Source organism: Cydia amplana, chromosome 27 (assembly GCF_948474715.1).
Source record: "Cydia amplana chromosome 27, ilCydAmpl1.1, whole genome shotgun sequence".
Lineage (NCBI taxonomy): Eukaryota > Metazoa > Arthropoda > Insecta > Lepidoptera > Tortricidae > Cydia > Cydia amplana.
In genome coordinates, this window is record NC_086095.1 from 6,300,002 (window position 1) to 6,324,281 (window position 24,280).

At 39.5% G+C, this 24,280-nt stretch overlaps 1 protein-coding gene across 1 annotated transcript; it reads left to right on the forward strand.

Annotated features, from left to right (window-relative positions):
- The first annotated feature begins 1,129 nt into the window (after positions 1 to 1,129).
- LOC134660425 (leucine-rich repeat neuronal protein 3-like) lies at positions 1,130 to 11,208 on the forward strand. The gene is made up of 9 exons (XM_063516166.1): positions 1,130 to 1,136; positions 1,659 to 1,808; positions 5,401 to 5,615; positions 6,417 to 6,614; positions 7,021 to 7,220; positions 7,847 to 8,054; positions 9,120 to 9,301; positions 10,300 to 10,433; positions 11,051 to 11,208. The coding sequence occupies exons 1-9, from the start codon at positions 1,130 to 1,132 to the stop codon at positions 11,191 to 11,193; spliced, it is 1,437 nt and encodes a 478-aa protein (XP_063372236.1). The 3' UTR covers positions 11,194 to 11,208.
- Positions 11,209 to 24,280: the final 13,072 nt, after the last annotated feature.

The following is a 24,280-nucleotide window of genomic DNA, read 5'->3' on the forward strand; positions in this document are numbered from 1 at the left end:
CTCAGCAACATAATTAATTGACCACTGGAGACTTATAAGGAGCAAGAATGGTAAAATTACTGTGTTAACAGTAGACGCACATCACTCTTTTGTGTAGTTCATAACGCCATCTCTTTCCGAGTAGATGAACTGTTGTTTTGATCTTAGACAAGCAGTTTTCAAGATTACAACTTTAACAGTTGTCAGCGCCATCTGCGGTTGAGTAGCAAAACTAATAAATGTCTAGTTATCTACCTACAAAGTTTGGGCAGATGGGTAGAACATTGATCAGTCGAATTGTTATTTTAGCATCTAGGATAATAATCGTATTTAAAATGTCGTGAGACTGTGAGTCATACTAATATTAAATCAATTTATTCTAAGATAAATACTCCGCTTTAAGGATGACTCACGCTAGACCGGGCCATACCGGGCCGAGGCCGATGACATTTTTGAAGTGAAAACTTCTTTAGCGGCGCCTGGGCACTTTTTGAGGTGGGGAAAAAATGATAAACTCGAGACAGCGTAAGGCGATCACGTGACCGTAAGGGGCGTAAGGCGATCACGTGACCGTAAGCCCCGTAAGGTGGCCACTCATAATTTAAATGGCATTTAAATCAATAAAGAAAAACTCAATGTTATTTGACATTTATGCTGCGGACTCCTTTTCAAGACCTATGTTCAAATAATTTGACGTTGTCATGGCAGTATGTAAATAAACATGTCAATGAAAAAGTGTGATCTTATTTGAGAATGATAATAATATACCTATAATAAATAAATAGAATACCTCCGCTAAACGTACCTATGTATCGTGTTACCGGGCGTCGGTAACATAGTGAGGTGAGTTTTCACTTCTATCGGCACTCCCGGAGTGCAACCGTTGTTGCTTGTTTATGACGGCTGATCGGTGATCACGTGGTACTTTCCATAGAAAACGAAGCGCCGGTATTAATACTATTCTGTGGCGCCGGAAGCTCCAACCCGGTCTAGCGTGAGTCATCCTTTATTACATGGTAAATACCGCAATATTAACACATTCAGTGCCGAAAACCCGACTATCGGGTATTTTATGATTTCGTTCCCTGGCCAGACGACCCGATAGTCAGGATCGTGGTACTACAGCTTTATATGACGAAATTTTTGTGGCATGGCGCGTATGTCTTGTTTGGATGGCAATGAATGTGTTAATAGACTCTTATTAATAGTAATTAGAACGCATCAAAATAATTTGTTTAGGTGTCCTTGCCTCCGCTTGAACCACATATGTTGGTAATACATCAAACTAGTTTCCATGTTGCTGGATTCGTCAATCTATGCGTCCAAAGTTAAAACGGCCGTTTTTGTTTTGAGTTTATAGATTGACGAATCCAGCAACATAGAAACTATACTTGGTCAAGCAGATCTTGTCAGTAGAAAAAGGCGGCAAATTTGTAAAATGTAGGCGCGAAGGGATATCGTCCCATAGAAAATTTGAATTTCCCGCCTTTTTTTACTGACAAGATTTGCTTGACCAGCTATAGTTTGATGTATTCAAAAGGTACTTTAATACAAGATACAGTCCGTAGCGGCCCCCTTTTTTTAAATATGTTTCGTTAAATTGAAATAATCACGATTATTTAGCAGTGGCGCTAGTGTGCACGTTGATGGGCTATTAAATTATTGTGTTTTTCTTTTAGATGAATCTAACACAGCGCCAGACAGCACTGCAAAAGACAACGCAGTGTCGAAAGAGACCGGGATCTGCCGCGTTTGTGTTTGTAAAGACGGCAAGGTGAACTGCAAGGAGCAGAAGTTGGGCGCTTTCTTCAAATTAGAAGAGTGGGCAGGTAAATCTTCTTTTCGTGTCGAGGTTCTTTTTTAGGGTTCCGTACCTTAGAACGGAACCCTTTGTTTTCCGTCCGTCTGTCTGTCAAGAACCTTTATCTCGGGAGCGCGAGGAGGCATCGAGTTGAAATTAAAACCATTTACCCAAGTTTACGGTCCCTTGAAGCTAAAATCAAACTTCTAAGTTAACGCAAAAAAAAGATACGGCCGTTTATGCCGCAGAAAAAGTATACCTATTTCGACACTCTCAACTCTCAAGGGAATCAAAATTGTTAGGGTACTTCCCGTTGACCTAGAACTATGGGCAAGTAATATCGTCTTAAGCTTTGGTTTCCTCCGAAAGCGGTGCCGTCATATAGTGGCCGTCTCCATACAAATACTACGACATCCATATTTAGCCGTATTATTTAGTATGGAGACGGCCGCTATATGACGGCGCCGCTATCCTAGGAAAACCGATCTTTACACTACAAATATAGGGAATATCCCGAATATCTGAAATCTATAAATTTGTAAAAAATAAAAATAGTTACATTTATACGGAACCCACGGTGGGCGAGTCCGACTCGCACTTGTCCGGTCTTTTATACGATGGATGCATAGCAGGCAGCGGTGATGACAGCCCTGGGTAAGTTTTAATTATTTATTTATTTTAATACTTTTAATTTATTTATTTTGTACTTAAATATAATAATAGCTTATAATTAATTGTTATAGAGTCTGTGCGGAAAGAGAAGAGTCGTGAAATGTATTGGGCCCCATACATTCCACGACTCTTCTCTTTCCGCACAGACTCTAATAGTTATGTTATTGTATTTAAATATCTTATTCTCTAAAACTATATAAATAACATACCGTCGAGTAGTAATGTTAAACAAGCGAAAATTTAACTTCTAAAATATATGTTTGTTCAACGTAAACATGCTACCACATGGTTCTGTCCCGCGCCATTAGTCGCTGCCACCGCTGCCACCGCCGCCACTGCTGCCACCGCCGCAACCCCTGCCACCATAATAGGCCGCCGCCATGCGAGAGCGGCCACTGCAGCCACCGCTGCCACTGCCGCCACTGCTGCTACTGCTGCCACCGCCGCCAGTGCTGCCACCGCCGCAACCCCTGCTACCATAATAGGCCGCCGCCATGCGAGAGCGGCCACTGCAGTCACCGCTGCCACTGCCGCCACTGCTGCCACTGCTGCCACCGCCGCCACTGCTGCCACCGCCGCCACCGACGCCACTCCGGCTATAATAGGCCGCCTCCACGCGAGAGCTGCCACTCCCGCCACTGCCGCCACTGCTGCCACCGCGGCCACCGCCGCTACCGCCGCCACTGCTGCCACTGCAGCCACCGCCGCGACTGCAGCCACCGCCGCCACACCCGCTACTGCCGCCACCGCCGCTACCGCCGCCACTGCTGCCACGGCCGCCACTCCCGCTACTGCCGCCACTGCCGCCACTGCTGCCACCGCCGCCACTCCCGCTATAATACGCCGCCTCTACGCGAGAGCCGCGACTCCCGCCACCGCCGCCACTGCTGCCACCGCCGCCACACCCGCTACTGCCGCCACCGCCGCTACCGCCGCCACTGCTGCCACGGCCGCCACTCCCGCTACTGCCGCCACTGCCGCCACTGCTGCCACCGCCGCCACTCCCGCTATAATACGCCGCCTCTACGCCAGAGCCGCGACTCCCGCCACTGCCGCCACTGCCGCCACTGCTGCCACCGCCGCCACTGCTGCCACTGCCGCCACTCCCGCTACTGCCGCCACTGCTGCCACCGCCGCCACTCCCGCTATAATACGCCGCCTCCACGCGAGACATGAGGAGTAATGCGTCCCCGTCCCAAAATAGATTTTAAGCAATTTTATTAGTGTCTAAAATGAAAGTAGATTAAAGGATTAATATTATGAATGGGTGGAGGGGTGTTATAAGTATATACGATTAGCGTATGCATGTGTGCGTGGCTGCGCACACCACGATGCCAATACATCAATAAACCAGTGCATAACTAGCTATCTACCGACCGGTGGTTTCATTTGAGTCCATGTCTACTTATCCTCCTAAGACCTAAGGCCTAGCCATACAAACGAAACATCCAAAATTTGCCACTGAAATTTGAACCTAAACTGTAGGAAAAGGAGGTGATTTTGAATTGATTGAAAATGAACGAAACAAAGCAAAAGCGACTCTGTTCCAATTGAACATGGTTTAAATTACATCGAACTGAATATGTACTATAGGTAGGATCTTGGGCCGTAGGAGGATATCTAAAAATATCTTTACTTAGATACCTATTTACCAATTTAGTGAACGAAAATATCCCAATTCCCAATAAAGGGTGACACGCTAAACCTAGGCCTCCGACATGTCATTTCCTATGACGGCTGATCAGTGATCACGTGGTGATTCCATAGAAAATAAAGCCTCGGAAGCTTCGGCCCGGACCCGGCCCGGTCTAGCGTGAGTCATCCTTTTTTATTTCCTTCCTGTTTTGTAAGTTTAAATGGCATTGTTCGCTGCAACAGCCAGTGAAGCATGAATCCGTGGAGGGACAACAAATACTGTTACTAGCACATAAATAAATACACACACACACACACACACACACACTCAAATAATAATTCAGGAACATAGTTATACTAATATAAATTATGTAGGTACTTAGGTATGGAAGAGCGGTGCCTCCTATAGCATAGGTTATTTTGTAAATAACTTACAGAGAGACACCAGCCATTGTAAATAAGTAACGGTTTACAATGAAATAAAGAATTTTGATTTTGTTTTTTTATTTTATTTTTTACTGTTAAGCTGAATAGGCTCCCGTCATTGCCCTATCCTAAATGACCGGTGCAAATCCCTAGATCCTGACATTTTAATTTTATACTTTTGACCATGCCGCCTCGAGCTCCCCTCGCTGTGGTAGTGGTGCTTCCTAGGGGCCCGCTGGTTGCGCCCGCCCCTTAGATCAGCAGTGAATGTGGCCGACGCTACAACATTTTTTGTGATAGTCAGCAAACGAGCAGACGAGCCGCCTGATGGGAAGCGGTCATCGTCGTCCATGGACATAAGTTGAAAGTTACGTTTTATTTCTGATTATTTCTCACTGCACCCACATGGACGCTTTTCTGTTTCGCCCTATGGTGGACTGGTAGAGAATGCCTATAACGGCATTAAGTCCGCCTGTTGTACTTATTGTTTGTGCAATAAAATAAAATAAAAAATAAGCAACATTACAGGAGCCACTTAAGCGTTCCTCTCCCTGAAACACTCCTACTGAAAGATACATAAGATTATTATACTTTTCCGTTCGGACATTTCCCCCCACCGCTCATGTCTGATCCAGTTATGCTAGATTCCTGCTATGAAATGATACTGAATAATGGCGTATCCATGTGGCGGCATGTCAGTGCGGTCATGGTTCCGATAGTCATGACTGCACTGCCATGCGCGCGTTCTTCCGCGTCAAGGGTCGGGTTTGCTCTCTTTTTTTCTTAAATACTATACCTGACCAACTAAAGTTTAGGCTGTATTCATCCGGTGGCTATTATGCATCCGGAAGCTACCTTCGAATTTAAAACTACTTTCAATATTTCAGAGCTAACCGACATCAAACCCACAATAGTTGACCTGAGTGACAACGTCATAACCAACATCACATTAATGGCGGATCTTCCGATTGAAGAACTGAATCTCTCAAATAACAAGATAGAGAACATCGAAAACGCCAGCTTCAGAGATCTGCAGGAGATGAGGGTCCTGGATTTGAGCTATAATAGGCTGACGTCTAAGCTTAGTCCGCATGCTTTTGAGGTAAGACCACCTGCCTAAAACTCCTTCTTTCTGCCCTTATCCCACCTCACGGGGGGTCGGCACAACATGTTTTTCTCTTCCATTCTCCTCGATCTTGCGTCACCTCAGCACTCACTCCTTTCTTTCTCATATCCTCTTTCACACAAATTTTACACAATCCATCCATCGGTTTTTGGGTCTTCCATCCTCTGTCCATCAACATTCATCCCTAACATTATTTTGCCTATATGGCATTCATCCCTCCTCATTACATGTCCATACCATGCTAGAGTCTTTGCGGAAAGAGGAGTCGTGGAATATATAGGGACCAATAATGCCACGACTCTTCTCTTTCCGCACAGACTCTTGCCTAATACTGACTTCCATAAATACTTAATATTAGGCTATCATAATTAAGGCCATCAGAATGATTCCAACAGTCTCAAGAACGTCTTCAAATTGATTAAAACAGAGATTAAATAACAAAATAAATAAATAAATCATAAATCTAAACTAGCCTGAAAATACTAATATTACTTATTTATACTTACTACTTACTTACTCCAAAAATGCTAGGAGGCTTATTTTAGTGTCATTAAGTTCTAGTTAGAGAATAAAATCTGTAACTAAATGTATACCCCTCCCCCTCCCCTTGGCCATCGACCATATCAACTGCCTTGCTCTTGTTACACGATTATCGGTCAATCTTGTTTAGAGCTTGTTATAATATAGTTGTTGTTAGCAGTTCACCACGACACTGTAAAGAGTATAACGAACAAGAAGAAATCCGTACTTCATCATAAATAATTCACATTGTTCCAGGGTAAATTCTCCGCCGAAGAATACGAGCCACTCTCCTCCATGCGCACCCTGAACTTGGCCTACAACCAGTTCCACTCCCTCAACCAGGATCTGTTCGAGCACCTTCCTGAGCTGACGGCCCTGGACCTTACTGGGAACCCACTGACTACCATCGACCATGTCACCCTTATTGCTATCTCCAGCTTACCTATGTTGAAGGTACGTAAAAGATGCCTCGTTTTTGCAGCGCGTCAGGACTACTTCGGTGCGATAATACCGCAATAGAACTGCCTTCCTGATGCGTCGCGTGCGTAACAGTTCCAACAGCCTCTTGCGCCTAGTGCTAGAGTCGCTTGCTTGCGGCTTCTGGAAACACTGGGACAATGTACATATGGGATCCAGAAGTGTAGTTTATAATTTATATAATTTAGTATAGGTTTCACTAACATAGGATTATGAGAATGTATGACTGCTAGGTGACGCAAGCGCGAGCAGGCGTCCGTTCCATAGCGGTGCGTGGCAACTACCATGGCTAGACACCAAACTTGGTGTTGGCCACATGTACTTGTAGCGACGCGAAGAAATCGCGGAGTGAGCCACGCCTAACACGATGTTTCCTCCCCAGGACCTCCGCCTCCGCTCCTGCCAGCTGACCGAGATCCCGGACAAGTTCCTACACACCCCCCGGTACCTGGAGTACCTGGACCTCAGCGACAACAAGCTGACCATGGTGCCCCAAGAGCTAGAGGAGACCAAGAACCTGGTGTATCTTAACCTGAACCAGAACCCGATTGTGGAGCTGGATATGGACAAGGAGGATGCTCTGTGAGTGCTACTGCTACTTACCTAAGGTTGTCTGGAAGAGATCGGGGATCGGATTTAGCGATAATACCGCCTGTTGTTTACCTCTGCTTGTGTTGTTTTTCTTTTTGCATTGTTTTCTTTTATTGAGGTGTGCAATAAAGAGTATTTGTATTGTATTGTATTTATTGATATGTATGTCTATTTTGAGTTTTCCTTATCTGTGTACGTTTATTTACTGTAATTGTGGGTATGAAAGTAGGCTTCATGACGATTTATGCAACATCTACTCTTTTTGACTAAATTATTTGTTTCCGCTACCCAAAGTTTGTCTGGAAGAGATCGCTCTTCATCGTTGAAGAGACCGCCTGCTGTTGTAAGATCCTTAATCAATTGTTTTCTGTAAAATGTATCTTTGACAGAGGTGTGCCAATAACTACCTAACCATCTATATCTTATATCTCTATATCTATAGCTTATAATCGTTTGTCCATCTGTCCGTATGTGTTTGTAAGAAAGGGATAAAACATAATTTAACTAAATCAGGCCCGTAAGGTTTAAAAAATGATTGACTATTACTCCACCGATAAGAGCAAAGCTCTTATGATGATGATGATGAGGTATTGAACAAGTTCTTTCCCCTATTCCAGCGGTTTCCCAATCCTGCGCAAACTGCAAGAGCTACACATGTGCAACATGCCAGAGCTCCGCCGCATTGCCACCGGAGCCCTAGCTGGACTGAAGACGCTGTCCAAGCTGCATATCAGCTTCAATCCCAAGCTGGCTGAGATTGCGCCTAAAGCGCTGGCGAGGCCTGATGATCAAGGGGAGACCTACGTTTGGCCGGTGGTAAAGGAGGTAGGACTCGATGATAAAATAGCTTTTATTAAAAAAGAATTTTTTATCATTTATAAAAATATTTGTCATTTATCTTAATAAATCCAAGGGAGTATATAGTGGAGTGCCACAAGGTATCATACTAGGTCCACTCTTCTTATTTACCTAAAATATAATTGCTTTGATATTTATAGCGGCAAAATCATTATTCGGTATTTCTCTAAGATTCCCACGATGGCCACGATACAGGTGCCTAGTGTGGGGACCACTGTACTGCTTTTATTGATACTTCTGTATTTCATGAAATAAATATATTTTGAATTATAAGACAAAGATAAATAGAAGCGGACCTATGCATCCTAAATGAGTTCAGCCAGCCTATTATGGATAGCTTTATCCATCTTTATCCACGTGATAAAATAACTGTCACTGTTTAACACCGTGGGAAAGAAAGTGACGGACACCGTTTTATCACGCTGTCACGTAGACAAGAACGACCATCATATCCGTACAGGGTCCGTTTTTGCAGCCTAATAAAAGCCACCCCAAGAACTAACTTATGAAAAAGTAGATCTTGTTGGAATTACTCCGATTTACTTGTAATATGACATTTATCCACAAGTATGTTGAATTGTAGCGAACCTATATAGTCCCTTAGTAGTGGAAATCAAAGGGAAGAGGCCTTTACGCAGCAGTGGGACATTCAAATTATGGGTAGTAAAATAAATTTATTTTCTACTCATCATCTTCCTCGCGTTGTCCCGGCATTTTGCCACGGTTCATGGGAGCCTGGGGTCCGCTTGGCAACTAATCCCAGGAATTGGCGTGGCCAGTAGCTTTTACGAAAGCGACTGCCATCTGACCTTCCTACCCAGAGGGGAAACTACGCCTTATTGGGATTAGTCCGTTTGCCTCACGATGTTTTCCTTCACCGAAAAGCGACTGGTAAATATCAAATGATATTTCGTACATAAGATTCGAAAAACTCATTGGTACGAGCCGGGGTTTGAACCCGCGACCTCAGGATTGCAAGTCGCACGCTCTTACCGCTAGGCCACCAGCGCTTCTTATTTTCTGCTGTTTCAGCTATACCTACAATCTAACAACCTGACAGAGATCGACCGCCGTTTCCTCTCCCGCTGGGAACTGGTCGAGAAACTAGACGTCTCCGACAACCCGTGGTTATGTGACTGCTCTACGCAGTGGATGGTTGACGATCTGGTTACCTACGTCGAGCGTCGGGAACCCAACGCGTCAGAGAAACTAATGTAAGTTTATATAGAAACTAGACGTCTCCGACAACCCGCGGTTATGTGACTGCTCTGCGCAGTGGATGGTTGACGACCTGGTTACTACGTCGAGCGTCGGGAACCCAACGCGTCAGAGAAACTAATGTAAGTTTATATAGAAACTAGACGTCTTCGACAACCCGTGGTTATGTGACTGCTCTACGCAGTGGATGGTTGACGACCTGGCGTCTGCGTCAAGCATCGGGCAACCAACGAGTCAGAGACACTAATGTCAAGTTTATACAGCTTGTTGAAGAAGAAGAAGATGAATTCTATAGTAATTTAAATTGTATTTTTTTTCCTTATTTTCTCGTAATGCATGTTAATTATAAGATGTAATTATTTTTGAAAAGATGTGTCCCGCCGAGTTTGTTGCCGGTCCCATATTGGGATACCCTCCTCCAATTGAGGGGGGATTTAAATCTTCTCGGGGCAGAGGTGTAGGGTTGGAGCCGGTTAGCTTTATTTGACGTTCATAAGCGCATAGTAACTATGCCTACTTGAATAAACTATCTTTTATCTTTTATCTTATCTAAGCGACGTGTCTTAAATTCCATGACTGATAAGTATGTGCCTATCTTCGGATGTGTGCGCGGATGTAGTGAGTGTTGTGTCGGACTATTGACAATAGTTATCATATGTGTGATAGATGGTTTGAATGTTAGATGTCTTGTAGACTTCGTCGGGTTTTGCTTAGACATCAGTTATCCGCGAGTGATTGTCTTAGGGAATATTAGTTGCCTGTACAGTCATCAACAAAAGCTTATATTAAAAACTTAGCGACCCGCCCCAGCTTCGCACGAGTTATCAAATTATACATAAACCTTCCTCTTGAATCACTCTATCTATAAAATAAAACCGCATCAAAATCCGTTGCGTAGTTTTAAAGATCTAAGCATACATAAGGACAGACAGACAGCGGGAGGCGACTTTGTTTTATACTATGTAGTGATTAATTGTCAATAATCTTTATTCAGTTGCCAGGAACCGATCGAGATGCGAGGTCTCACCATGAAACAGCTGCACGATAAGAAGAGCCACATGAGATGTGTAGACAAGTACGGCAACAGGCCAGAGAGGGACGGCGCTATACTCCTTGGCACGCTTATTGGTGAGTGATTCTATATGGGAGTTTCAAGTCTTGTTCTTCATAAACTGAAATAAATGTACATATACTAAGAAAAAGTGACCAAGGCCTCCAGTGCCCCAGGTTGGAATCGAACCAGCGTCCTCTGCTAACGCGGTACGCGCCTGTGCCATTCGGCCACCGGGCCACAGCAGCATAATTAGGTCGATTTTTTCCAAGATGCACTTTTTACTGAAGGCTTATAGCGCCCCCTGGTCTCAAAGTATTTTTCACCACACCAACTGGTAAAGGCTCTCTTGATTGTTCAAAAACGGATAGCAAAGTTGTATTTTATTCACATGTGAGGCAAAGTAATCAAAATCAAATTTTGAGTTTTTTTCTAATGTTTGCTGGTAGAATTGACTTTTACATGATAATTTTGAATGATAAATATTTAATAACATTCATTTAAATTTTAACGCTCGTGCTTTGAACCCTCGCAACGCTCAAGATTCCATTTTTCGAACCACTCGCTCGGTGTATTTAAAGCAACCTGGGGTACTAATGGTAGTGGTGGAGGGTATGGATACCCTGAGCTACGAGAAGTAGGGCCCAAGAAATAGCATACCTAGTCGAAAACTCATTGAACCTATGTGTTCCAGGCGTTCTTCTGGCAGTGCCCATAATGCTGTCGCTGATGTTGCTCTGGAGACGCGGCTACTTCGGCTGGCTCGGGTTCCCGGGGCCCGTGGACGTGTCCCGGGCCTTCTACAAACGTGCCCCGGCCGAGGACAACTATATATAAACTATAATGCAGTCCCAAAGTTGACTGGGCTCCGACCCATCTAACAAAACCTGCCAAATATTAACTCACATTTATAGACGGGTCTATCGCCACGACCAGTGAAACCTGTGTCGAAACGTCGGTAAATAAAGGTAATTAAATAAATTTCGCGATAAATGTGAGTTAATATGTGTTCAAAACGCGAAAGTTTTAAATATTCGGGACCTCTTGACCGTCTTAATGAGCATGAAATATAGTTGGTCAAGCAAATCTTGTCAGTAGAAAAAGGCGGCAATTTTGAAAAATCGCGGTTAGCAACACTACGTTTGAATTGTTTGAAAATCGCGTGAAAATTTTGTTTACATATCATCGTTGTTCATGTATACTTGGTCAAACAGATCTTGTCAGTAGAAAAAGGCGGCAAATTTGAAAAATGTAGGCGCGAAGGGATATCGTCTCATAGAAAATTTGAATTTCGCGCCTTTTTTTACTGACAAGATTTGGTTGACCAGCTATACATTGCTGTTTTTTGTTCTTTTCCTAGGGATACCATTCTTTAGTTTGCTTTACATTGCTACTGACATATCCAGCTTGACACACTATATTATTGATAACGTTCAGATAGCCCCAGCCCCCATCGGTCAGAATATCGTCTTATGTCCCAATGGGTCGCGACTTATAGTTTGGGAAATGCTGCTATATATAATGTATGAATTCCAATTATATGGATTTTCAAAGAATGCAAACAAAAATCCACGTGACACTGTCTTTCAGCCAATGAGGTACAACATTTTGTATCTATGGAATAATGTCATTGGAGGAAGGACTGAGTCCCGTCATTTGTTTGTTTACATTATTTTAAGATCCATAATAGACTAAGTATTACTTAGTAAATGATTATTTTTACTGTTTTATTAATTAAATTAAACTTAGAATAAAACAAGGTATTGTTATATTATAAGGTTATAAAATATAATATAAAATGTTTAATTAAAGTATGTTTTGTTAAAATAGTTTATTTATTTTTAAAGTACCTAACCAATCCGTTTTCTCAACCGCCCATTTGTTGTATATAAAATTCACGCACACGCCAAAATCACTGCAAGCTAGACATACAAACCTTTAAAATCAAAATCGTTAGGTACTTTCATAAGTAGAAACCATCCTTAACTGAATATCAAATCTGTGGCCCTGGTGAATAGGGCTTATTTAGACGGGACGAGAACTTGCATGCGAGTTTGATTACATTGCGTCGTTTGATCGGTCGGCTGAATTGTTGTAACCTAACTGGTCCGCAATGTGACGACTAAAGTCGCATGCGGGATCGCGCGCCGTCTAAATGAGCCATTACTTTAGAAACCATCAGTAACTGAATATCAAATCTGTGGCCCTGGTGAATGGGATGCGAACTCGCATGCGAGTTTGGTTACATTGCGTCGTTTGATCGGTCGGCTGAATTGATGTAACCTCAATGGTCTGCAATGTAACCAAAGTCGTATACGAATTCGCGCGCCGTCTAAATGAGCCCTAAAGGGACCCACTGAAGCGATTACCAGTCCGCCGGACGATATCGGCCTGACAGTTGTTCGGAAGACTAGTGTAAGACAAAGATAGTATAATTCTCTCTGTCTATGTTTGATATGAGACAGTCCTTTGACAAACTATAATTCTAGTAAATTAGATTTTGATACCATTCCCGTGCTCGCGGGTAATAAATAATCAATAGCAGATTACTATCAGATTTTTAACCCCCGACACAAAAAGAGGGGTGTAATATGTTTGACGCCAATGTCTATCTGTCTGTCTATATGTGGCATCATAGCTCTCCGACAGATGGACCGATTTCGATGCGGTTTTTTACGTGAAAGCGATTGTCCTTGCGGTGGTCCTTAGCTATGTTTGATTAAAATCGATCCAGCAGTTTGAAGAGTATCCGCTCTTTTCCAAAATGATTGAAGGCATTTTTGGAATAAAATCGATTTATTTGGCATATGCGTTGGAGCGTAGGAGGTTTAACATTTTTAATTTAACAGTTAATATCTGGGAGAGCTAGCTTTGCTCGGAAAACATAAAAACTCAAAAATGCGCGATTTCCCAGAAATAAAACCTAGCTAGAACGATTTTTTGCCTCCGAAAACCCCCATATAACAAATTTCATCGAAATCGTTAGAGCCGGTCCCGAGACTCCGAAATACATCTTCTATCTATCTATATATATAAATGCACGTGTCCTGACTGATTGACTGACTGACTGACTGACTGACTCATCAACGCAGAGCCGAAACTACAAACGCTAGAAAGTTGAAATTTGGACACTAGGTTGCATTTATAAAATGTATAAGAGCTAAGAAGCGATTTTGAGAAATTCAACCCCTAAGGGGGTTAAAAAGGGGATGAAAGGTTGTATGGAGTGCAAGTTTTATTTTAAGCTAGGAATTTAAAACTTTGTAAAAATGTACTATATTAAAAAACAAGAAAACTAATTTCTGCGTTTTCGAAAATTCATCCCCCAAGGTGGTGAAAAAGGGGTTGAAAGTTTGTATGGAGATCAAATATTTTTGTGAGTGTTGGACTTGAAACTTTGTATATGGGGATATTATTATAAGACGGGAAAAGTAATTTCAGCGTTTTTGAAAATTCATCCCCTAACAGGGTTAAAAAGGGGTTGAAAGTTTGAACCCATTACAAATGCTTTGAAACTTCTTAGAAAGACATAATAGCCGATGACAAAAAAAAAGGAATTGCGACGTTTTAGGTAATACAACCCCTAAGGGGGTAAAAAAGGGGATGAAACTTTGTTCTGGGGTGCAAATTTTATTTTAAGCTAGGACCTTGAAATTTCGTAAAAAGGTATTAAATTAAAAAACAAGAAAACTAATTTCTGCGTTTTCGAAAATTCATCCCCCAAGGTGGTGAAAAAGGGGTTGAAAGTTTGTATGGAGATCAAATATTTTTGTGAGTGTTGGACTTGAAACTTTGTATATGGGGATATTATTATAAGACGGGAAAAGTAATTTCAGCGTTTTTGAAAATTCATCCCCCAAGGTGGTGAAAAAGGGGTTGAAAGTTTGTATGGAGATCAAATATTTTTGTGAGTGTTGGACTTGAAACTTTGTATATGGGGATATTATTATAAGATGGGAAAAGTAATTTCAGCGTTTTTGAAAATTCATCCCCTAACAGGGTTAAAAAGGGGTTGAAAGTTTGAATCCATTAAAAATGCTTTGAAACTTCTTAGAAAGACATAATAGCCGATGACAAAAAACAGGAATTGCGACGTTTTAGGTAATTCAACCCCTAAGGGGGTAAAAAAGGAGATGAAACTTTGTCCTGGGGTGCAAATTTTATTTTAAGCTAGGACCTTAAAACTTCGTAAAAAAGTAATTAATTAAAAAAACAAGAAAACTAATTTCAGCGTTTTTAAAACTTCTTCCCCCGAGGTGGTAAAAACGGGGTTGAAAGTTTGTACGGAGATCAAATATTTTTGAGAGTACGGGACTTGAATCTTTGTATTTGGGGATATTATTAGAAGACAGGAAAAGTTATTTCAGGGTTTTGTAAAATTCATCCCCTAACAGGGTTAAAAGGGGGATGAAAGTTTGTATGGAGTTCAAATTTTATTTTAAGTTAGGAACTTGAAACTTCGTAAAAATATATGTTATTAAAATACAAGAAAACTAATTTCAGCGTTTTTGAATTATCATCCCCTAAGGTGGTAAAAAGGGGGTTGAAAGTTTGTATGGATATCAAACATTTTTTCGAACGCGGGACTTGAATCTTTGTATTTCGGGATATTATTAAAATACAGGAAAAATAATTTCAGCGTTTTGTAAAATTCATCCCCCAACAGGATTAAAAAGGGGTTGAAAGTTTTAATCCATTACAAATGCTTTGAAACTTCTTAGAAAGGCATAATAGCCGATTACAAGAAAGTAATTGCTATTTTTTGGAAATTCAACCCCTAAGGGGGATAAAAAGAGGATGAAAGTTCGTCTTAGGGTGCAAATTTTATTTTAAGCTAGGAACTTGAAACTTTGCAAAAAGGTATTAAATTAAGATACAAGAAAACTAATTTCAGCGTTTTTGAAAATTCATCCCCTAAGGTGGTGAAAAAGGGGTTGGAAGTTTGTATGGATATCAAACATTTTTTCGAACGCTCGACTTGAATCTTTCTATTTGGGGATATTATTAGAAGACAGGAAAAGTTATTTTAGCGTTTTGTAAAATTAATCCCCTAACAGGGTTAAAACAGGGGGTTGAAAGTTTGTATAGGGTTCAAATTTTATTTAAAGCTACAAACTTGAAACTTTGAAAAAATGTATTTTATCAAAAGAGAAGAAAACTAATTTCAGAGATTTTGATAATTCATCCGCCGAGGTGGTGAAAAAGGGGTTGAAAATTTGTTTGGAGGCCAAACATTTTTTTGAGTGCGGGACTTGAATCGTTGTATAAAGGCATATTATTAGAATACAAGAAAAATAATTTCAGCTTTTAAAAAATCATCCCCTAAAATGATTAAAAAGGGGTTGAAAGTTTGTATAGGGTTCAAATTTTATTTAAAGCTAGGAACTTCAAACTTCGTAAATAGGTAGTTAGGTAGTAGGTTTTATTAAATAGAGGACATGAAAATCTTCTAAGGGGGTTTAGAGGGATTATATCGAGGACAATTTTATTCAGTTAGGGGCTTGAAACTTCGTAGGTTGTGAAAGACAAAGTCTCATGCGTTGTATAATATTAATAATTAACAAATGATTAACCGTCCTACCGCAATCACTTGCTGCACAATGTTCTAAGCTAATGTAGAAATATATAACCACCAATATACAAATCCACGCGTACGAAGTCGCGGGCAACAGCTAGTATATAAATGCAAGTGTCCTGACTGACTGACTGACTGACTGATTCATCAACGCAGAGCCGAAACTACAAAAGCTAGAAAGTTGAAATTTGCACACTAGGTTGCATTTATAAAGTGTACACGAGATAAGAAGCGATTTTGAAAAATTCAACCCCTAAGGGGGTTAAAAAGGGGATGAAAGGTTGTATGGGGTACAAGTTTTATGTTAAGCTAGGAATTTGAAACTTTGTAAAAATGTATTATATTAAAAAACAAGGAAACTAATTTCAGCGTTTTCGAAAATTCATCCCCCAAGGTGGTGAAAAAGGGGTTGAAAGTTTATATGGATATCAAATATTTTTGTGAGTGTGGGACTTGAAACTTTGTAATTGAGGATATTATTATAAGACAGGAAAAGTAATTTCAGCGTTTTTGAAAATTCATCCCCTAACAGGGTTAAAAAGGGGTTGAAAGTTTGAATCCATTACAAATGCTTTGAAACTTCTTAGAAAGGCATAATAGCCGATTACAAAAAAAAGTAATTGCGACGTTTTAGGAAATTCAACCCGTAAGGGGGTTAAAAAGGGGATGAAACTTTGTCTTGGGGTGCAAATTTTATTTTAAGCTAGGACCTTGAAACTTCGCAAAAAGGTATTAAATTAAAAAACAAGAAAACTAATTTCAGCGTTTTTAAAAATTTATCCCCGGAGGAAATGAAAAATGGGTTGAAAATTTGTATGGAGATCAAATATTTTTGAGAGTGCGGGACTTAAATCTTTGTATAAAGCCACATTATTAGAACACAAGAAAAGTAATTTTAGCGTTTTTAAAAATTCATCCCCTATAAGGGTCCATAACGGGTTGAAAGTTTGTATAGGGTTCAAATTTTATTTAAAGGTAGGAACTTGAAACTTCGTAAAAAGGTATTTTATTATAAAACAAGAAAACCTATTCAGCGTTTTTAAAAATTCATCCCCCGAGGAGGTAAAAAAGGGGTTGAAAGTTTGTATGGAGACCAAATATTTTTGAGAGTGCGGGACTTAAATCTTTGTATAAAGCCATATTATTAGAGCACAAGAAAAGTAATTTCAGCGTTTTTAAAAATTCCTCCCTTAAAAGGGTTAAAAAGGGGTTGAAAGTTTGTATAGGTTTTAATTTTATTTAAAGCTAGGAACTTGAAGCTTCGTAAAAAGGTATTTTATTAAGAGAAAAGAAAACTAATTTCAGAGTCTTTGATAATTCATCCCCCAAGGTGGTGAAAAGGGGGTTGAAAATTTGTATGGAACCCAAATATTTATTTGAGTGCGGGACTTGAATCGTTGTATAAAGGCATAATATTAAAATACAAGAAAAGTAATTTTAGCGTTTTTAAAAATTCATCCCCTAAAGGTTTAAACGGGTTGAGAGTTGGTAGAGGGTTCAAATTTTATTTAAAGCCAGGAACTTAAAACTTCGTAAATAGTTAGTTAGGTAGTAGGTTTTATTAAATAGTGGACTTGAAAATCTTCTGGGGGTTGAGAGAGATTATATCGAGAACAATTTTATTGTTAGGGGCTTGAAACTTCGTATTAGCGAGGTTGTAAGGGGTAAAAAAGGGGATGAAACTTTGTCCTGGGGTGCAAATTTTATTTCAAGCTAGGACCTTGAAACTTCGTAAAAAGGTACTAAATTAAAAAACAAGAAAACTAATTTCAGCGTTTTTAAAAATTCATCCCCTGAGGTGGTGAAAAAGGGGTTGAAAGTTTGTACGGAGATCAAATATTTTTGAGAGTGCGGGACTTGAATCTTTGTGTTTGGGGATATTATTAGAAGACAGGAAAAGTTATTTTAGCGTTTTGTAAAATTCATCCCCTAACAGGGTTAAAAAGGGGTTGAATGTTTGTATGGAGTTCAAATTTTATTTTAAGCTAGGAACTTAAAAGTTTGCAAAAAGGTATTAAACTAAGATACAAGAAAACTAATTTCAGCGTTTTTGAAAATTCATTCCCTAAGGTGGTGAAAAAGGGGTTGAAAGTTTGTATGGATATCAAAAAATTTTTCGAACGCGCGACTTGAATCTTTCTATTTGGGGATATTATTAGAAGATAGGAAAAGTTATTTCAGCGTTTTGTAAAATTCATCCCCTAACAGGGTTAAAAAGAGGTTGTAAGTTTGTATGGGGTTCAAATTTTATTTTAAGCTTGGAACTTGAAACTTCGTAAAAAGGAATTATTTTAAACGGGCAATAAACTAATTTCAGCGTTTTTGAAAATTCATATCTCAAAGTGGTGAAAAAGGGGTTGAAAGTTTGTATGGAGATCAAACATTTTTGTGAGTGCGGGGCTTGAATCTTTGTGCAGAGGCATATTATTAGAATACTAGAAAAGTAATTTCAGCGTTTTTAAAAAATCATCCTTTAAAAGGGTTAAAAAGGGGTTGAAAATTTGTATGGGGTTCAAATTTAATTTTAAGCTAGGAACTCGAGACTTCGTAAAAAGGTATTTTATTAAAAGACAAGAAAACTCATTTAGTGTTTTTGAAAATTCATCCCTCAAGGTGGTGAAAAAGGGTTAAAATTTTGTATGGAGATCAAACATTTTTGTGAGTGCGGGGCTTGAATCTTTGTAAAATGGTATATTATTAAAATACGAGAAAATTAATTTCAGCGTTTATAAAAATTCATCTCTTAAAGGGTCGAAAGGGGGTTGAAAGTTAGTATAGGGTTCAAATTTTATTTAAAGCTACAAACTTGAAACTTCGTAAAAATGTATTTTATCAAAAGATAAGAAAACTAATTTCAGAGATTTTGATAATTCATTCCCCGAGGTGGTGAAAAAGGGGTTGAAAATTTGTATGAAGGCCAAACATTTTTTTGAGTGCGGGACTTGAATCTTTGTATAAAGGCATATTATTAGAATACAAGAAAAATAATTTCAGCTTTTAAAAAATTCATCCCCTAAAATGGTTAAAAAGGAGTTGAAAGTTTGTATAGGGTTAAAATTTTATTTAAAGCTAGGAACTTCAAACTTCGTAAATAGGTAGTTAGGTAGTAGGTTTTATTAAATAGAGGACATGAAAATCTTCTACGGGGGTTTAGAGGGATTATATCGAGGAAAATTTTATTCAGTTAGGGGCTTGAAACTTCGTAGGTTGTGAAAGACAAGTCTCATGCGTTGTATAATATTAATAATTAACAAATGATTAACCGTCCTACCGCAATCTCTTGCTGCATAATGTTCTAAGCTAATGTAGAATATATTACCACTAGCTGTTGCCCGCGACTTCGTACGCGTGGATTTGTATATTGGTGGTTATATATTCTACATTAGCTTAGAACATTATGCAGCAAAAGATAGCAGTAGGGACGGTTAATCATTTGTTAAGTATTATACAACATAATTATTAGATTTGTCTTTCACAACCTGGCTACGAAGTTTCAAGCCCCAAACTGAATAAAATTGTTCTCGATAATAAGTAATCCCTCTCAACCCCCAGAAGATTTTCAAGTCCACTATTTAATAAAACCTACTACGTAACTACCTATTTACGAAGCTTGAAGTTCCTAGCTTAAAATAAAATTTAAACAATCTTTCAACCCCTTTTTAACTTTAACCCTTAAAGGGACGAATTTAAAAAAAAAACGCTGAAATTACTTTTCTTAAGTTCTAATAATATGGCTTTATACAAAGATTCAAGTCCCGCACTCTCAAAAATATTTGATCTGCATACAAACTTTCAACCCCTTTTTCACCACCTTGGGGGATGAATTTTTAAAAATGCTGTAATTATTTTTCTTGAATTCTAATAATAAGACTTTATACAAAGATTCAAGTCCCGCAATCTTAAAAACATTTGATCTCCATACAAACTTTCAACCCCTTTTTCACCACCATGAGGGATGAATTTTTAAAAACGCTGAAATTATTTTTCTTGAGTTCTAATAATATGGCTTTATACAAAGATTCAAGTCCCGCACTTTTAAAAATATTTGATCTCCATACAAACTTTCAACCCCTTTTAAACCACCTTAGGGGATGAATTTTTAAAAACGCTGAAATTATTTTTCTTGAGTTCTAATAATACGGCTTTATACAAAGATTCAAGTCCCGCACGTTCAAAAATATTTGATCTCCATACAAACTTTCAACCCCTTTTTCACCACCTTGGTGGGTGAATTTTTAAAAACGCTGAAATTATTTTTCTTGAGTTCTAATAATACGGCTTTATACAAAGATTCAAGTCCCACACTCACAAAAATATTTGATCTCCATACAAACATTCAACCCCTTTTCCACCACCTTGGGGGATGAATTTTCGAAAACGCTGAAATTAGTTTTCTTATTTTTTTATATAATATATTTTCACAAAGTTTCAAATTCCTAGCTTAAAATAAATCTTGAACCCCATACAACCTTTCATCCCCTTTTTAACCCTTTTAAGGGATTAATTTTTAAAAACGCTGAAATTACTTTTCTTGAGTTCTAATAATATGGCTTTATACAAAGACTCAAGTCCCGCACCCTCAATAATATTTGATCTCCGTACAAACTTTCAACCCCTTTTTCACCACCTCGGGGGATGAATTTTTAAAAACGCTGAAATTAGTTTTCTTGTTTTTTAATTTAATACCTTTTCGCAAAGTTTCAAGGTCCTAGCTTAAAATAAAATTTGCACTCCAAGACAAAGTTTCATCCCCTTTTTTACCCCCTTAGGGGTTGAATTTCCTAAAACGTCGCAATTACTTTGTTTTGTAATCGGCTATTATGCCTTTCTAAGAAGTTTCAACGCATTTGTAATGGATTCAAACTTTCAACCCCTTTTTAACCCTGTTAGGGGATGAATTTTTAAAAACGCTGAAATTACTTTTCCTGTCTTATAATAATATACCCATATACAAAGTTTCAAGTCCCACACTCACAAAAATATTTGATCTCCATACAAACTTTCAACCCCTTTTTCACCACCTTGGGGGATGAATTTTCGAAAACGCTGAAATTAGTTTTCTTGTTTTTTAATATAATACATTTTCACAAAGTTTCAAATTCCTAGCTTAAACTAAAACTTGAACCCCATACAACCTTTCATCCCCTTTTTAACCCCCTTAGGGGTTGAATTTTTCAAAATCGCTTCTTATCTCTTGTACACTTTACAAATGCAACCTCGTGTCCAAATTTCAACTTTCTAGCTTTTGTAGTTTCGGCTCTGCGTTGATGAATCAGTCAGTCAGTCAGTCAGTCAGTCAGTCAGTCAGGACACTTGCATTTATATATATATAGATAACCACCAATATACAAATCCACGCGTACGAAGTCGCGGGCAACAGCTAGTAGACTATAAATAAACAAATTATTTGAATTAATGCCACTCCTTATTTGCTTAACAAGCTTATCCTTTTAAGCAATAAGTATCAATAGGGTTTCATATCGAAGATGCGCACATCCCCACAATGTTATTGAATATTCAACGTTATTTACTCTCCATTAAGTATCTATATAGCAAAGCACACGGCTCTGTGGATGGCTTATCTTAAGATAACCAAATCTATAATCTTGGGCATAGAATAAAAGTTATTGAAGTCAGAGGCGACATTTCTACGTAAATTGCTAGTAATAGTAGCACAGAATAAGTAATAGTACGTGGGTCATACTGAAAGTTTCTGGATTCTGATATATGAGACGACTTATTTTTTCTAAGTGGCCAGTCCAGGAATTTTCAGTATGCCCTAAGTATTATCATACAGAACGGCCACGCACCGCCCCGCCCCAACTCGCATTACCTCGCCCCGCGACTGGCCGCGACATGAATCTGGCGGACTTCTGGCGTCCTCTCAGTGAAGCGACTTACCTACACATACACAATGACGCGTGTACAGACGTGACACATATAAACGCAAATTATTTTTGATGTATGGCGTGTCCGCCCTGTGGTAGTAGTTTACACTGTATGGAGGATAAAAAAACCGGCCAAGTGCGAGTCGGACTCGCGCACGGAGGGTTCCGCACCATCAACAAAACAGAGCAAAACAAGTAAAAAAACAAGCAAAAAAACGGTCACCCATCCAAGTACTGACCCCGCCCGACGTTGCTTAACTTCGGTCAAAAATCACGTTTGTTGTATGGGAGCCCCACTTAAATCTTTATTTTATTCTGTTTTTAGTATTTGTTGTTATAGCGGTAACAGAAATACATCATCTGTGAAAATTTCAACTGTCTAGCTATCACGGTTCGTGAGATACAGCCTGGTGACAGACGGACGGACGGACGGACGGACGGACGGATGGACGGACGGACAGCGGAGTCTTAGTAATAATAGGGTCCCGTTTTTACCCTTTGGTTTATCATTCTAACCTATCTTCTTCTTCCTGCCCTTATCCCACGTTACGCGGGTTCGGCACAACACGTTTTTCTCTTCCATTCTTCTATTGCGTCACCTCAGCACTCACTCCTTTCTTTCTCATATCCTCTTTTACACAATCCATCGTCTTTTGGGTCTACCATCCGCTTTCCGTCTACGATTCACCCCTAACATTCTTTTTCATTCCTCCTCATTACATGCCCATACCACGCTAACCTATTACTTTTGAAATGAAAATGAAATGAATAACTATATTTTCAGGCAACTATTGGCCCATAGATAAATACCTTAAAACTAGCATACATATTATTATTATTTCTGCACAAATTTCTTATTATGGCTGCAATGCAGTTCGCAACCCCGCAGTGTCAGGGAGCCGGCCGCGGAACCGCCGGAACTTGACGCTCTTCGGCCAAAACTCCTCCTTAGTGAAAGTCCCTAATAGGTGTTCAGTCGGACCGCTCACCGCAAAGGAATTAAAACTCACAGTGTTCAGTTCATTCAGTTTAACCTATCTGTTCTTAAAATACTTAATCTCTGATGCCGTATTCGTCTTGTCGAATCGTTATCAGCAAGGACCAACGTTTTTCGTCAGTTGTCGGTTGTCGATTGTCGCCAACGCGTTGGACAAACCATGAAGCTTGGTTGTAGTGTGTGCTATTTGTTCTTATTGTTTTGTTTGGTGAGGTCACAAAATGCAGGTATGTTTGAGAATATAAGTATAATATAATAATTCAGCCTATATACGCAGTGCCGGCCCGAACCCTTGATCAGGGTAGAGCGAAATCGGGTTTTGGGGCCCTTCGTTGAAGTTTTCAAGCGTATTTTGGGCCCCCTCCACACTCGCGTCTTTTAAAACTTGTTTTTTTCCTTTGCCATTTTGGCGCCCCCCTTGCCATCCGGCGCCTAGAGCGGCCGCTCCACTCGCTCTACTTACCCTAGATCCGGGCCTGTATATACGTCCTACGCACTGCTGGGCACAGGCCCAGACGCCTACTCTTATGCACGAGAGGGCTTGGGCTATAGTCCCCACGCTAGCCCAATCCCAATGCGAATTGGGGACTTCACCTTCACCTTTGAATTTTATACAGATGTATTTATACTATTTATGTAGGTTTCCTCACGATGTTTTTCTTGTCCGAAAAACTAGTGCATTTGTATCATCAACCCTACCAGCGAACATGATAGCAACTAAAATTTGCATAAAATTACTTAGCCAGTCTTCTTGTGGATAAAATGCAACTTTCTCATCAATTTGAGAAGAATAAAGATAACCTTTACGCGATGATGTAGTGCAAGATATATTATACAAACATACACACATACATATTATACTCATACTATGTAGTAGGTACCTAACTAAAAGACATCCTATTGTTTTTGAAATCATAACTTTTTTATGTGTTGTTTTGAAATTAGGTATTTTATGAATGAAGTATGTTGTGTGGCATATCTACGGATTCTTAGATAATCTCAGATTATACTGATTTCGATGACTCAATACAACACGGAACAAAGTATTTTATACTTCATATACTTGTGAAACATATAGCATAATAAAGTGTCATTCAATAGAACTTGCTAACTATGTAAACAAAAGTTACTAGTAATTTGACATTCAGTGTCAATTTTAGTATGGCGGTTTGTTTACATAGTTAGCAAGTTCTATTTATTGAATGACATTTTACATGAAAATTACATTAGCAAATTGCAGCGGATGCGATACTATAACCTCGTGAGCGGCACGAGGCACCATACAAAATTATAGCCATATTATTCCTAAAACATTTTTTCAACGTATTTTTGGGCAAACCTGTACAAATCATATTCCTCAAATATACAGCGCCTTCTATTGAACGAATTTTGAATTAAGGTCTAAATAATATGATAGACATTGTCTGTCTTGTTCAATTCGTCCATACAAATATGAAATAACAT